At 36.3% G+C, this 15,750-nt stretch overlaps 1 protein-coding gene across 1 annotated transcript in view; it reads right to left on the bottom strand.

Annotated features, from left to right (window-relative positions):
• Positions 1 to 15,750, bottom strand: part of LOC110096028 (kinesin-like protein KIN-14L) — a 77,209-nt gene that overhangs the window by 27,257 nt on the left and 34,202 nt on the right. Inside the window, exons 12-13 of the mRNA XM_028700141.1 lie at positions 9,891 to 10,037; positions 1,262 to 1,441 (exon numbers count right to left, since the gene is read on the bottom strand). Of these exons, the coding sequence (XP_028555974.1) occupies positions 1,262 to 1,441; positions 9,891 to 10,037 (327 nt within the window). The remainder of the gene's footprint in view (positions 1 to 1,261; positions 1,442 to 9,890; positions 10,038 to 15,750) is intronic.

Raw genomic sequence — 15,750 nt, forward strand, 5'->3', positions numbered from 1 at the left:
GACATTCTACAGTAAACCTTCTTTGACGTTAATACAAGGGTCAATCAGACCGTCGAAGACTACATAGAGCGTATTCTAGACACTTTGGTGGAAGAAATCGAAGAGCAGCTTGAAGGCGTTGAGTGGAGGATCTCCACCGCTCCTTGAGAAGAGGTTCTCTTTTCCCCTTTCAACATATTTCTCGAATCTAACTTTCTCTTGCATTTGATTGTAGTCACGAAGGACGATTCCCCATGCTCCTGCTAAGCTTAGTAAACGTAGGATTTTGAGTATATTCATGTGCTTACTAATTTCACTATTATACTAGGGATTTTATTTGAAACTACTATTTTGGCATAGTGTTGTTTTCTATTTCATTTTGAAAGCTTCGAATCTCTGGTTATGTGATTTAGCCTAAGCGGGCGTGACCCCTTATTCGTTTTAGTTTGTTGTTTGAGCTGCTACTAGTTTCTTCATTTTATTCTAATCAAGAGTTGTGCAAATTCCTAACGAATTGATTGCATTCATACATAGTCCTGCATCAAAACGCCTCTTTTACACCTGAACAGTCAACTCCACCATAGATAGATTATTCCAACAATATCATGTGCTCACCAAAGCATCAAGGAAAAGCTAAATATTAGAAATTCCTGTAATGAGACTCTGGGCTCCTGAATTTCATCATTCAAACTTAATTAAAAGAAGCTGTTAGTCCCGACCAACAGGTGCACGTAACGCAGCCATATGGCAGCATCTCCTGAAGATGTCCCTACTCTATCCAAGTAGCCAAGTAATCTTATTACGTCATAGTTGAAGAGACATCTAAACTTCTTAATTAATATAGTTTACAACCACAATTTTAAACACTTAATTTAGCCTACAGATTTTTATAATAATATATCACTATGAAATAATATGTCCTCCTAGTCTTACGTTTTCAAATATTCTTGTCAATAAGCTCATAATCAACAGCCAATAATTACATAAAATAGGTTGAGCATGATTTCAACAATGCACTCACTTTGCCTCATAATTTGGACTTATGACGTAACCGACTCCACAAGCCATTCATTATGAGCTTGCACTTGGAGTATGGTGGATTATTTTAGAGGAATATCACTGATACAACAATGGCATAAAATCCATCTAAATAATAAATAAGCCATTAGCAGCATTTAGTTAAAACCAAATTGGTGAAATCTGATTACTTTCAGCTGCCAACAAAAAATAATAAATTTTAATTATGCACGTACCAAATGATTCAAAATTTAGCAAAACAAACCTCAATTAGTGCATCACGCTTAGAGAGCTCTTCTTCAAGCTTTTTGGTAACACTAGCTGAAGTAACACTGTCATGAACCCCTTTTGGAGAAGAAAAAGCACCAGCAGAACCGGATTCTGACCTCAAATCACTTGAACTAAGAGCCTCCATGAGTTGTGACTCAATGCTTTTAATTTTGGCCTAGATAAATAACAAGGAAGAAGAAAAAAACTTGGTGACCTACACAATTACATCATAAAGAAAGCATGTAGAATTACAGCGCAAACACCAACAAAAATAACATCAAGCCTTTATCCCACTACGTGAGTTTAGCTACATAAATCCTTTTTTTCTCTATTATGTCGTATTAAGAGTCAAATTCTCATTTAAATCTAATAAAAAATAGCATTTTCAATACTTTCTAACCAATCTTTTTAAGTCTATCTCTACATTTCTTAACCGTTTTATGTGACCAAATCAATTAAGGAAACTCACTCTAACCTTTAACACTGGAGCTACATATAAAGCAAAATATTTTAAAAAAAAACTTCAAATGGGTAGAAAGATGCTAAATTTCACAAAGAAGAAATCGTGACCACTAATGAACAAACTGTTTAAACATTCAAGTGGTAAAGCACAAAGTTCGTGTATAAACCTTTGATGGGGACACCAGATCGTGGAAAGTCTATCAGAAACGTGGCCGTCGATCTACAACCACGATTGAGTCATTGTATTTCTAAGTGGTATTATGTATTTTCTTATTTATGATGTCATATTGTATTTGCTTTATTAGTTTTCCATTTTTACCCCTTAAGGGAGGTCGTATGTAAGCCCAGTGGGCGTTGTCGTCTTTTATTATCTTGAGTCTTTGTACGAGGCTATATATAGCCCATTATTCTATTTTGATGGGATGAATGATTGAAAGAAAATTTTCCACAAATCTTTTGAGTTCTCTTGAGAGCTTGAGAAATCGGTGAGAGATCACTAGGAGAGGGAAGATTGTGCATCACCCACCAATCTTGACGAGTCGGGTTCGTGGTTCTATTTCCTATCTCTTCCCTTCCTCCCACCACCACCACCGGCCCTCTTCACCTCAACAGACCGTACACCCAAGACCTCCTCCTTCAAGGCTATATATAGCCCCATTATTCTATTTTGATGGGATGAATGATTGAAAAAAAATTTTCCACAAATCTTTTGAGTTCTCTTGAGAGCATGAGAAACCGGTGAGAGATCACTAGGAGAGGGAAGATTGCGCATCACCCACCAATCTTGACGAGTCGGGTTCGTGGTTCTATTTCCTATCTCTTCCCTTCCTCCCACCACCACCACCGGCCCTCTTCACCTCAACTGACCGTAGACCCAAGACCTCCTCCTTCACCAAGCCCCTTTCCCTTACCCACCGAGATCCACATACACCCCATCTAACCGTCGATCTCCATACCCGAACCAAGCATGCCGCCGGCTCCTAGATCCCCTTTCCCCCTTTGATCCCCATTGCCTATTTTAGATTGATATAATTTGGATAGGTTTAAAATTCAAATTCATTCAATTTGAAATTTAAAATCTTTCCTAAATTACTAAATCTATTTTACCCCCCATTTCCTTTTGGATTTGTTTCCTAAATCCAACACCCCTCTTTGGGAATTAATTCAAATAGCCCCCTCCCCACTTGGCTGAAATCCCCTAAGCCACACACCTCATTATTTTCTTTCCTAAAGCAAGTATTGGGATTTGGAAACAAATCCTCCTAGCCCCTCATCCTGCCACTCCTACCTCTCTCCCTCTCCTCTTAATTCATTTCATGCATGAGGATTAATTAGATGATTGATTGGCACTTCTCCCTCCCTTCCAATTCTCCAAAACCTGAAGTTAGATTTCCTAAGCTTCTTCCTTGTGGCCGACCACCCTACTCCATCTTCCACCACCTAAATTCTTGAGGAAAATCTGCTTGGACAACAAAGAACACTTCTGTCAATACCTCGACGCGACAAGATCGATGCATGGCCGATCCAGATCTTGATTACGGTCCCGCCTACGACGAACAAGGCTTTGTTTGCATCCTGCACTCGACCTTTTTCGACGTCAACCCTCGCATCGACGACACAGTCGAGGAATAGGTGGAGCACATTCTAGACACTCTCGTCAAAGCCATAGAGGAGCAACTTGGTACCGTCTAGTGGAGGATTACATCCGAGCCGTGACGAAGGTCTTCCAATCTTTCTCCTCTTGTATTTCCTTAGTCTAACCCTCTCTTTTGTGATTTGATTTAATTCATGCAGATCGTGTTGGCCTAACTCTGCCGAGCTTAGTAAACGTAGGATTGAGTGCACTTTATTTGCTTCTAATCTTATTGTTATATTAGGGATCTTTGTTGAAAGCTATTATATTTGCATGTCGTTGATTTTCTTTGCTATTTTGATAATTCAAAGCTCTTATTTTTTATTTTGACGTTTTTATTTGCTAATAGTTCTAATCATTATTATTCTAATCAATAAGTCATGCAAGTTCTTATCAAATTAATTTAAGCATTGTAGTCCTACATCAACCTTCTAATCATGTCAACATGTTGTAAGATATTGTAATATAATAGCAAGCATAATTAGCTAAGCACAAGCTTTTGTCTAACAAATTAAAACAAATATATTTAATTCACAAGAACAAGGCACCGTATGCATACAATGACATTCCTACCAAATCAAGCAAAACCTACCCTAGAACGGATCCCTTTAGTGAAAGGCATCTCTTTCCAAACAAAACTACATGAAACCAACAAGTAACATCAAGCCTTACCCCACTGTGGGGTTGGCAAAAAACCAATAGCCAAAAAACAATCTGCACTAGGTTTGCTTTTGTTAAATCACAGATGTCCCTTGGCCCTTGATCCCACGGCCAGCAGGGAGATTTGTGGGAGTGTTAAATCTTAGTTGTCCCTTGACCATTTGATCCTACGGCCAGCATGGGGATCCGTGGGAGGCTCACCTAGATCATGCTGATCTCCTTCCATACTTGGTGTCTGATTTAGAAAGGATTATATTAGAGCAATTATGCATGATTCTATAATTATTTATTTCTTTATTAAGACATCTTGTATAGATCTATAAATAGGAATAGTTTTGTGCAATAAAATTAAGCCTTTTCCCTCTCCTATTCTCTGAATTTAACATCTTTATCATTTATTAACTCTATTGCAATGTGACATGACTCTTATCATATACATAGAAGGGAGCTCAAACAAGGTATATAATTTCTACATTTATTAACTCAAAAATTAACATTGTCCAAGCATTCAATCTCCAGTATGCATTCTTATCTCATCAATCAAACATGTTGGATGGTGTGCTTGTTATCCAATAATGTGCTAATCTTCTATGGAAATAACTAATTATTGCAGGCTCTACAATTGCTATGAAAATTGTCCAGCAATGTCCAATACAAGAGTGGCACCTTAAGGAAACAACTAAAATTGGTTCTCTAATCCTAAAATTATTGATCAGAGATATCTCTATTTTAATATGACTTTATTTTCAATTATATGTTCCTTTCTTTCATTTATGTGTTTACTTTATTTTCCCTATGAAAAACTCACATATAACCCTAACTACATGTTACTTGTCAATAGAATCCGGTAAGATCAATTTAAATTTCTTGAAGTTTCTCACACGGCATCAAAGCCCTATAATGTGTACCCTTCTGGTATCTATTGCACCTAAATTGCCAAAGGCTTCCCTCTTAACTGCAGCCACATTGCAAATTCTTCCCTACAATTCCAACAATCATAGCCTTCAGTGTTGTGATTTTCCGACAGTTGCGGCCCTCCTATATTCATCTCTTCTCAAGTCATGATCATTCTAGCAACCCGCCAACAACCACATTCTTGTCATCTCTCCGACAATTACAGTCCACCAAAGTCACAATCCAACAAAAAACAACCACATATATCATTATATCCTATTGTCGGACCCTCTTTATCTAAGACAACTATGTCGACTCCAACTAGTCTAGTCGTTCCAAACAGCTAACTGTTAGACCGGTAGTGGACCGGTCCAACTGGTCCATACCAAGACCGGCTCACGCGTAACAGAGGCGGAAGTGTTCTGCCTCTCATGTACGCGCCGCCCAGGCCGGGAGAGCAGTTTAGGCAGGGTTTTTGAGGGAGTTAGGAGGGAAATTTGAATGTAGTGACTGCTTAGGGATTTCCTTTTGGATTGTATGCATTAAATAGTTTGTTTTCCTAGGGTTATGACATCTTAATTTTGGATGAAATTTGAGATCTCTTATGTTCTTTTGGGCTCTAGTGGTGTCTAGAGATTTGGGAGAGATAGATCCTCCTCTTGAATAGAAGATCAACTGTATATTGCTATTTTCTGTTTCTATTTCATCAAATAATACAAATTATCTACTGTTTTCGTGGTTGTGTGAATTTTTGTGGAGAATTCTCGTTGTTTTCCGAATATTGATATATAGGAAATACTTAAGATCTTCAAGTGTTTCCTATCAAATTGGTATCAGAGCAATCCATGGATCATTGTGGGCTGATTTTTCCCTGAATTTTGGATCTAATATCCAAAATTTTTTATGGCGGCCAAGAAAGTTGATGCGTTGGAAGAAAAATTTGAAGAAGAAATGAGCCAAATAAAAGCCACGATGGAAAATCGACTCTCGTTCGTAGAAGACAATGTTTCATCTGTGGAAGAAACGATGTCGTCAATGGAAGACAAATTCTCCGATCTTCATTTGATGGTGAAGAAGATCTTGGAGAATCAATATTCAAACGGCGGCATCGGAGGCAAAGGGACCCATGGGATGAACTATGAATTCTAATTTTCGTAGGAGGGATGATGAGGTGGAAATCATGGAGGAAAGAGATGGAAGGCATGCAGGGAGGCATGGGTATGAGGGGGCTTGAATCACCGGGTGCTGGTTGGGGAAGAAAAGAAGGAGAATATTGAAGAAAGGGGGCTGAATTTTGAAGAAAAGAGGGGAGAAAGCAAAGAGGGGTTTGTGTATGAACGTGGGATAGAAGATCGTGAGACTTGGGGAGGGCCGAGCACTTGGAAAAGGGAAAACTATGGAGGAATAAGGGGGCATGGGAGATATTAGAAGGTGAGAAGTAGAAGATGCTCGTTTTTTAAGGGGATGATGCACATGGGTGGATCTACAAGGTGAAGAGGTATTTTGTTGTTAATGGACTGACGGAGGAGGAGAAATTGACAGAAGCAGAGCTATGTTTTGAGGGGAAGGCACTTTCATGGTATAAGTGAAGGGACTAGAGAGAGTTCAAGGAGTGCTTAGTAGAACGTTTCCAAACCGACGGGGAAGGAGACTTCAATGAGCAAATTTTTGCACTAGTGCAGGACGGATCAGTAGCAGACTATCGTGAGCGTTTCGAGCACCTAGCCAATCAAGTGGAGCGATTATTAGAGACTGCATTGGAAGGAAGCTTCATGAAGGGGCTCAAGACAAAGATCAGAGCGGCGGTGAAAGTCATGATGCCTTGTGACTTGGGAGAGGCCATGAAGTTAGCACAGCTGATGGAAAATTAGAAGAATCTAGAGAAGGGAGCCAGGAGCAGCAGCTCAGGAGGCACTTACAGGACGACAACCACTCTTATAGCACCCAAGGGGCCTGCATCAGGCAATATTAATGAGACTCCCAGGGAGAATCCAACATGAGGAGGAAGTTTGGGGAACTTCAAAAGACTGACGGAGAGGGAGATGCAGGAGAAGAGGGCGAAGGGAATTTGCTTCAGATGTAATGAGAAGTATACTCCATGGCAAAAGTGTAAGGATTGAACTCTTCAGGTTCCCACTGTCTGTGATGATGAGGGAACTTTGGAATGGCTCTGAAACTTATAAATACAAGCAAAAGGTTGAATTTGAAGACATTTCAAAATATATTGTTCATCCTTTTTTTTTTGCATTATTTGTCTAAATATTTAAAAGCTCAACCAAAGGAAATCTAACTATCAGGCAGAAGAGGTGAAATCAAATTATCAGAGTTGACTCTATACCAATCTAGGGGCAACTCCTTTAATAGAATAGGTATGCAATAAAAACTTAAAAGCCAATTTTAAATTTTCCTTTGGATTTAGAGGCTTTTGTGCATGTTCCTATTAGCCCTACAGTAGTGATCAAGTCACAACAAAAGACATCACCATTAATCTTGATTACCTTATTAATATAACACCTCACCTCCTTTCAAATTAAAAACACAGAGATGATCAGAATGCTCAGCAACTGATGTAGAACGGGAAATCGGCTGCTTTGCTAGGGAGAGGTTCCAAAATCCAGAAAACGTTTCAGATTTTGGAACCAAAATCTGAGCCCAAAATTCTGAGAAAACCTTCAGTTTTCTATGCTTAGGAGCAAAGAAAATTGGAAGGGGAATTCCAGCTTTTGTCCAGCAAGAGGTGAACGTGAGATGCCTCTTCCAGATCAGCAATTCCCACGGGACAGCATTGAAGATTTTCAGCCAGCAAAGGGAATTAAAGAAAGGATTTAATTCCCAAGACAGAAGGCTGATTTTGGCAATCCGATTTCCTCTTGAGAGGGGAGGGGAGGCAAGCTCTTTAATTTTGCCTGAGAAGAAAAGGGAGGGAGACGGGTGGGAGAGAGGGGGGAATCTGATGAAGAAAATTTCCAACGGTGTAAGGGGAAGAAATTAGGGAATTAAAGTCCAATTCCCCTCTACAGCCTAGGGAAGCAATTAATGGCTTGATCTTTGAAATTCACGGCTGGTAGGAAGGAGGCAATATCTTCCAAAGAAAGGTGAGAGGGAATTTCAAATCAAAAATGAGTTTGGCAAGATATAATGAGGGGATGCTTGGGCAACATTACTTGGAATGTGAGGGTGACGTGAATATGGGGGAGGATTTATTTCCAAAGCTAATTTCAGGTTTTGAACAATTCGGTTAGGAAGAGATTTAGGGATTTTGAAATATTTCCAAAAAAAGAGAATTGACTTAAGGAAATAAATCTAAATCCAAGCCATGTCTTAAATCTGAATTTAAATTCAGATTTGAGAATTAATGACGATTGGCTTAAATGGTGGGAGAGATTAATGGTGTGAATAATGCTAATTCGAATTCAAATTTTGGAATTCAAATTTACATTAATGAAGAGCTCTTCCCTAATTGGAAACTAATTGATTACAAGGGAAAGATTAAGGGAGGCCGGCGGGATTTTTTTTTTTTTTTTGAATTCAAAATTCTGAGATTTTTATTTCAGAATTAATGACATCATTAAATGCCTAATTATTAAGAATGAATTAAGCAATAAATAAATTTGAATTCAAATTTGAATTTTGAATTCAAATCCTTCGTTAACTTAATCCCTCCAATTTAGGAAAGGCAATTAATAATTGGAGCAAAGGTGGGGGTTCTTGGTTGGGGTGATGGAGGGGTTGTTAAAACTGGCGGTTCAATGGGAAGGAGGAAGGGGCCGGTGGCGGTGGAAGAAGGAGATGGGGATGTCGACAAGGAGAAAATGAAAAGATAACGAAAAGAATAAAACAACGAACCCGGCCATCTCCAAGGTTGGTGGGTGATACGATTCTCCCTCTCCAAGGGATCTCAAATCACGAGCCCGGACCCATCCTGCGGCTGGTGACAACTTCGATTCCTTCCCATAGGAATCCCACTAACGCTCTCTCACAAGAAGAACAAATGTGGAACACAAATTTTCATATTCATTAACCATCCTATTACAATAGCTAAAGGCCATATATATAGGCCACAATATGAGAAAATAAAAAAAATTACAAAATTGCCCCTTGGGCTACAACACTCAAATAAATTAACCTAGGGGTAAAACAGGAAATAACATAAAAATAGAAACTAAAATGCAGAAAATAATTCATAAATGATAACTTAAATCAGAGCCGTCGATTTACGACGCCTCCTGTGATAGATGCATCAGATTTTCGTGCCGATGTCCGCATCAGCAACCTTATGATTATTAAGATCAAGGTTACGGTGGATAGGAGATTCAGATTAAATTTACAAGAGGCATGAATCAAAAAGGAAATGTATCTTCACTCACATCTTTTCACTGGTCTTTAAGTAAAACGATCCAAATAAATCTTTTTTGCAGTCTTCATGCAACTAAGGATTCTATTTCCCAGACAAACATAAAATCTCTATCTTATCTAGTGCGGTTTTCTTTTCTTTGTAAAAATTCTTGGTAATTTTCCTTTACAGGAACAAATCATTTTCTTCTATAAAATTTGCTTAAAAAAAAACCATTCGATAATGTCCATTTCGAGAGTGGATCCTTATGGCAACAATTCAAACTAACTCCTAGACCCTGAAATTATTAAGTAATCCCTCGTACAAAGAGACCTTATTTTCAGTTATTTATATATATATATATATATATATACACCAAAGCAATACTCAACAAAAATTTGCTATTCCCTGCATAATTCATCAGGACACCTAGTTCTGTTCTAATTCCACACGGAAGGTACAGCATGAATCTGTTCATTTCTACTTCAGAAGCACACAACATCAAAACTGAACCCAGACAGTACAAAAAAAGCAAATCAAGATCAGTCACAGTATTATTACAAATATTAACTCATCAAAAAGAAATATTATCCAAATAACGAGAATTTAATACATTCAGTGCTCTAAGGATAGAAGTACAACCTGCAGATTCTGTATGGTCAAATTCTGTTGGTGTATCTGCATTTTCTGCTCATGATCAAGCTGTAATAGACTAGCAACTTGATTCCTCAGTTGACCGCTTTGTTCTTTCTCGAGCTTGACCTTCTCAGCAAGTATAGTGTTTTCAGACTGCAGTTAAAAAAAAACGTCTGATAAATAGCCAGCAAATGTTGGCAAAAACTAACTCAAGCCATACAGCAGAAGGCAATTATGAACATTTCAGATTTCAAAGCTCACAGAAAAAAGCAATGTAAGAAAGTATCAAGATGCAATAGAGGACCAAATTCAGAAGAAAAAAAAATTAATGAGGCATAGAAACATAAAAACCCCAACACAGAAAAACATCCAAATATGTGTGTGCGAGCCAAACGCAATCAAATACACATCTTGCTCAAATGCTGCCTCTCAGCACTTGTTGGTGGTTTATGTGTTGGAGTGGGGGAATGGAAGACTAACAAAAGATGGGGATGTCAAAGCTTCATTTTCTATGAAAACTAAATTTCATCCTTCCTAAAAGCAGGATATTGTATATTAATTTCACGTGATAAATTAGTTTTTAGTATGTGAATTTCAATCTTTCTATTTACACAACTAAAGTTTGAGTGTTTGACTAAAGAAAATCCAAGTTGACAAAAAGAGACAGACCTAAAAGTTTGCAAATAAACCACAAAACTTCAAGAAAAAGCGCATCAAGCTATAGTATGCTACAGACAAACCTACGGAGGAAAAAGAAAATAAATTGGTAGATGATCATAAAAAATTTTAAAGCCAATAAATTAGACATTCCTGCCGGTCCTCCATAATTCTTCTTTTTACACATTTCCTACTAAACCTTTATTACATAGCCCACGGATTTTATATCTATGCTTAAATGTAAAGGAGTCCATTGAGAAAAGAATGATACATGAGGTAAGGTGAAATAAGTCTTTTGATTCTTAACTAACGTCTACTTAGAGTATTGATTACAGCTAAAGTTCCTGCATCCATGAGACTAACAAAACGTAAAAAGAAAAAAAAAATATGACATCATTTGAAGGTTTTTCCAGCGTTCAAGCAAAGGGAATAATACATCATTAACAGTACATCATTCAAAAGCATATATATCTGCAAATGAATTCTTTAGCAAATGCATTAATTCTATGCTTAGCAGGTGTCGTGAAACTTAGAGAACACAAAAACAGTTAAACTTATTAAAGATGAGAAATAAAAATGAATAAGACAACCAATCTAAATAAAGGTTTATATCACCAACATCCAATAAAATGCCAACAGATAATGGCGTTCCAGAAGACACATCTGCCATTTTTGTTGTATGAACACACACTTCCATATATATAATGCAAATGTTTCTATCGCCCGCTCATTCTTTTTATTCTCCTAACTATACAGTTATTCTCAGAAGAAATTAGTAAAAATCATGCAGCTCTCCATTATTCAAGAAAGATTTGCAAGACAACTAAGAGAATTAAGAGCACAAAGTTGCATCAGAACCAAATTGAAAGAATTCAGAGTCCATGCAGCAAAAAAACCATCTCTCTACATAGATAAGCAAAGACGCACATGACTGATAGATCTCTCCAACAAACCACTATTTGCACTGATTTGCAGAAGCTAGTCTTTGTTTGAAACCATACAATCACAGCATTTTATTTCAAGCGAGCTTTCAAAACCAAGACCACGTTACTTTCAAAACGAAGTGCTATTCTAATTCAAAAAAGAGTATAAGAGTATCAATTTGCTTCAGGATTTAATGAAAATATGAAAAAGTAGGGAATCATTTACTTTTATGATAAAGGGTAGCCGATCATGTAAATTGTAGAAAAATAATTAAGATGGCTAGAATCACCTTAAGCCTATTTAAACAGTACATATTGAAAAAATAAGGACAGCAGCTTGACGAGATTTAATTAAAGTGTTCAGCATCTTTGTGTTTGTAATTCGCATTTATGCTGCAGAGCCATGACAACATCATAAAATATGTATTGTAAATTTGCTTTCCTAAACAATAGTAAAAATCCGGAACAAATAAGCTGTTTTGCCCAGTCATCCTATGATTTTGAAATAATACCAGCTCGATTATGTTCAAGCTGATAATCAAGTATAACACAGCCTTTAAACTATAAAAATCACACACAAACATAAAGTTTATTTTTAATTGTGCAATTTAATATTAAAAACCAGTAATATCTTCAAAAATCACAAACAACATGGCTTTTCAGTTATATGATGCTTAAAAGCCTTAAACTATTAAAATCGCAATATTTTAAGAAAATTAAAGTTAAAAAATTAAAAAATAAAATAAAAGCAATATAAAGGCTAGGTCTACTTTGCTCTAGTGCTATAAGGAGTGTGAATGAAGATTGAACACCCAAAAAATTTTGGATGAAAAGAAGAGTTGATTTTGTTCTTTGGAGATAAGTAAAGAAGGGTTTGAACATGTGTTTAAAATTTAAGTTTTTAGGGGTATTCGATTAATGAAAAATATAGCTATTTGGACATCTTTTGCCCATTAAGGAATTTAGGAATATTTGTGGAAAACATATTTAATCTAGCCTTGCAGAGGTTTCTATTTTTTCTTCCAGCATCCCCTTTTTGTTGAGGAATCAACTTAGGAATTTTGTTGGATAATCCCTTAATTTAATGGATAATTTTCTAAGATCAATTGTAAGTATAATTGGTATTGTCAATTTTGGTAACTTAGATGTTGGACTGAGATTGATTGCGGACGATGATGTTTTTTTCATTAAAATTTTAAAAATTCATCATACTTGGATTTTCTGTCATTAAGAAAATCCAAGGAGACATGTTTAACATCATTGATGTAAAATTCAAGAACAAAAATCTCAATATTTAAACTATTTTATCATCCACCATTATCTCTCATCAAACCCATGAATAATAAATATTTCTTATTACTCCTTATTCAACCAGCTAGAGCCTCACCAGAAGCATGTGAAATCCAACATCATCATGCCAATACATCCAACCTATGGAGAATTAGCTTCACTTCAACACTTAGAAGGAAAAGAAAACCCGAAAGAGGAGCTATAAACATATCTCTAACACACCCCCAACAACCCAAACCTAGTTTAAGGACCAATAAAATATTAAGTACAACGACAACAACATCAAGCCTTTGTCCCACTACGTGGGGTCAGCTACATTAATTCATTTTCTCCATTGTGTCTTCTTAAAAGTCAAATTCTCGTTTAAATCTAATAAGGAAAGATCATTTCTAATATTCTCTAACCAAGTCTTTTTAGGTCTACATCTATCTTTCTTAGCATAAGTCAAATCTAATACCTCTTTCCTAATCGGGTCATCGGAAGGCCGTCATTTTATGTGACCAAACCATATAAGGCAACTCTCTCTAATATTATCTTCTACTAGAGCTACCCCAAACTTTTCACGAAAATGCTCATTTCGTGTCATATCTCTAAGAGTAAAGCCACTCATCCACCTGAGCATCCTCATCTCTGCAACACTTAACTTAGCATTATTCTTCTCTTTTAATGGCCAACATTCGGCGCCATAAAACATTGTAGGTATCACCACCATCTTATAGAATTTTCCCTTAAGTTTGAGGGGGATTTTTCTATCACACAACAAGCATGATGCATTCATCCACTTCAACCATCCAACTTGAATTCTTCTGAAAATATCCCCATCTATTTCACCATCACTCTGAAATAATAAAATATTAAGTGTTGAGAATAAATTCATAGATGATGATATTGATCTCTCTTATCTTATTGCTCTCAAGAAAGAGATTATGTCATGCACCAAGCACTCAATATATAATTTCATGTTAATAAAGGGCATTCACTAAGATTTCGTGTTTTCTTAGTTCTTTAGATAAAATACATATTCCAAACAATATTTCTAAAGCTTTCAAAACCCTCAAGTGGAAGAAAACTGTAATGGAAAAAAGCATTACCTTCAAAAAATGGTATGCCTGAAGTTTTTAAACTTCAACTAGAAAAACAGCTTTTATGATGCAAATGAATCTTTACAATCAAATATAAAGCATAGGAGGGTATAGATAAATTCAAAACCTGATTTGTTGTAAAGAATACACATAATAATATGATATTGACCATCAAGAAACCTTCTCTCTAGTTGTCAAGGTCAATACAATTTGAGTTTTGCTCTTTCATGGAAAATTTAAACTAGCCTCTATATCAACATGACATAAGGAATTCTTTTTTTATTAAAGGACCTTAAGATGGAAGTATACATTGAGATCTAAACTATGTTTAAAAATCAAAAAACAAAAAAATATATATATATATATGTAGACTAAGAAAAGCTCCATATATCCTCAAATAATCTTCTCATGTCTGGATTGGCAGATTATCCAAATAGGTAAGACATGATATTTCCATGTGTTTGTGCATTCCCCCTAAGCAATGTCTCATACAAATAAAGGGAGAAGTGGTAAGTGTGAACTTAGACATCACTCATAAGTGTAGTACAATAGTCAACAGCTTAACTCAATAATGGAGACAAATTTCATGGGCTGGTCGGGACACCAACTAAAAGTGATGCCCTAAAACTTGAACAAATTATGCTAAAAAGCTGATAGATTGACTAATGTAAAAAATAAGATTAAATTACCTAGATGAATATGGAGAATTATAATGAAAATGATAAATAATTGACAGAAACAATCACAAGAGAACAAAAAAATGCGCACATGCTTGCAAGAAACTAAAATGGGAAAGCTTTTAAGCTGAGTAGTTAAAATAGGGATGTCCCTTGCAAGTATCCTAGCATAAAGGAAATATCATGAAGGCTCAAATGCAGATGTTTTAAAATTGCAATTAAACCAGCAATGCTATGTGAATTTACTTGCCTGACATCAAAAAAGTCATTCATATCTACATTAAGTGTAGCAAATATAAGAAAATTAATATAAATGTATGATAAAAATACGAAAGAATAAGAAATTTGTATGTTATAACAGTAGTGCAGCCCCTGTAAAATATAAGATGGTAAAAAATAAACAAAAGCCAATTAGGCATGCAAAACGGTGCAACACATAGCAAACGATTCACCAAAGGAAAAATAAGGAAAGAACAAAAGGTATGGTTCAAAATCATGAAAAAGTTTAATGCAAAATAAGGTTAACACCTCATGTAATACTTAATATGAATGAATGTAGAAAATCTACATAGTCAATCCCGATAGTTTAATCATTCATTTAATATAGTCCATCAAATGTAGAAAATTGCATACCCAACCCACATGGAACAAAAAAAAGAGAAGTCAGAATGAAGAAGCCCCTATTCCCGCTTCCTCTATTATGCACGAAATGACCCCTGCTCTGCTCGATATGATCTCATGCCACTCGATCCCTGCTACAGCTGTAGAAATCAGCATATGTGGCAAGAAAGCAACATGAACGTTGTGAAAATCAAGACGATCGAGGCCATTGATTTCAATTTTTTTATTTGGGAATTGATTGGAGTTCAATTGGACTTATTTTGAATCCACTTGGACCCGAGCTAAGTCAGATTTCACCCAATTGAGCTCGATTTGAATCAATTTGAGCTTAATTTAAGTTTGATTTGGTTCGATCGACTCAATTTGATGAATTGAACTTGAATCGATGCCGATTTGAGTCGAATTGGGGTTCGACATGACTCAACTTGGTTGATTGGGTTCAATCGAACCTGATCGAGTCCGATTTGACTCGACCCGAATCGAGTTGACACAAAAATTGCATCAACAAACATCTACTTACACAATGTACAAAACATTTAGTGTCATTAAAGAGATATTCCTCATATGCAATTAGCTTTAAAGCACATAAAAGGTTGCAGGCATTAAAAAAAGAATG

Source organism: Dendrobium catenatum, unplaced genomic scaffold, assembly GCF_001605985.2.
Source record: "Dendrobium catenatum unplaced genomic scaffold, ASM160598v2 fragScaff_scaffold_1456, whole genome shotgun sequence".
NCBI lineage: Eukaryota > Viridiplantae > Streptophyta > Magnoliopsida > Asparagales > Orchidaceae > Dendrobium > Dendrobium catenatum.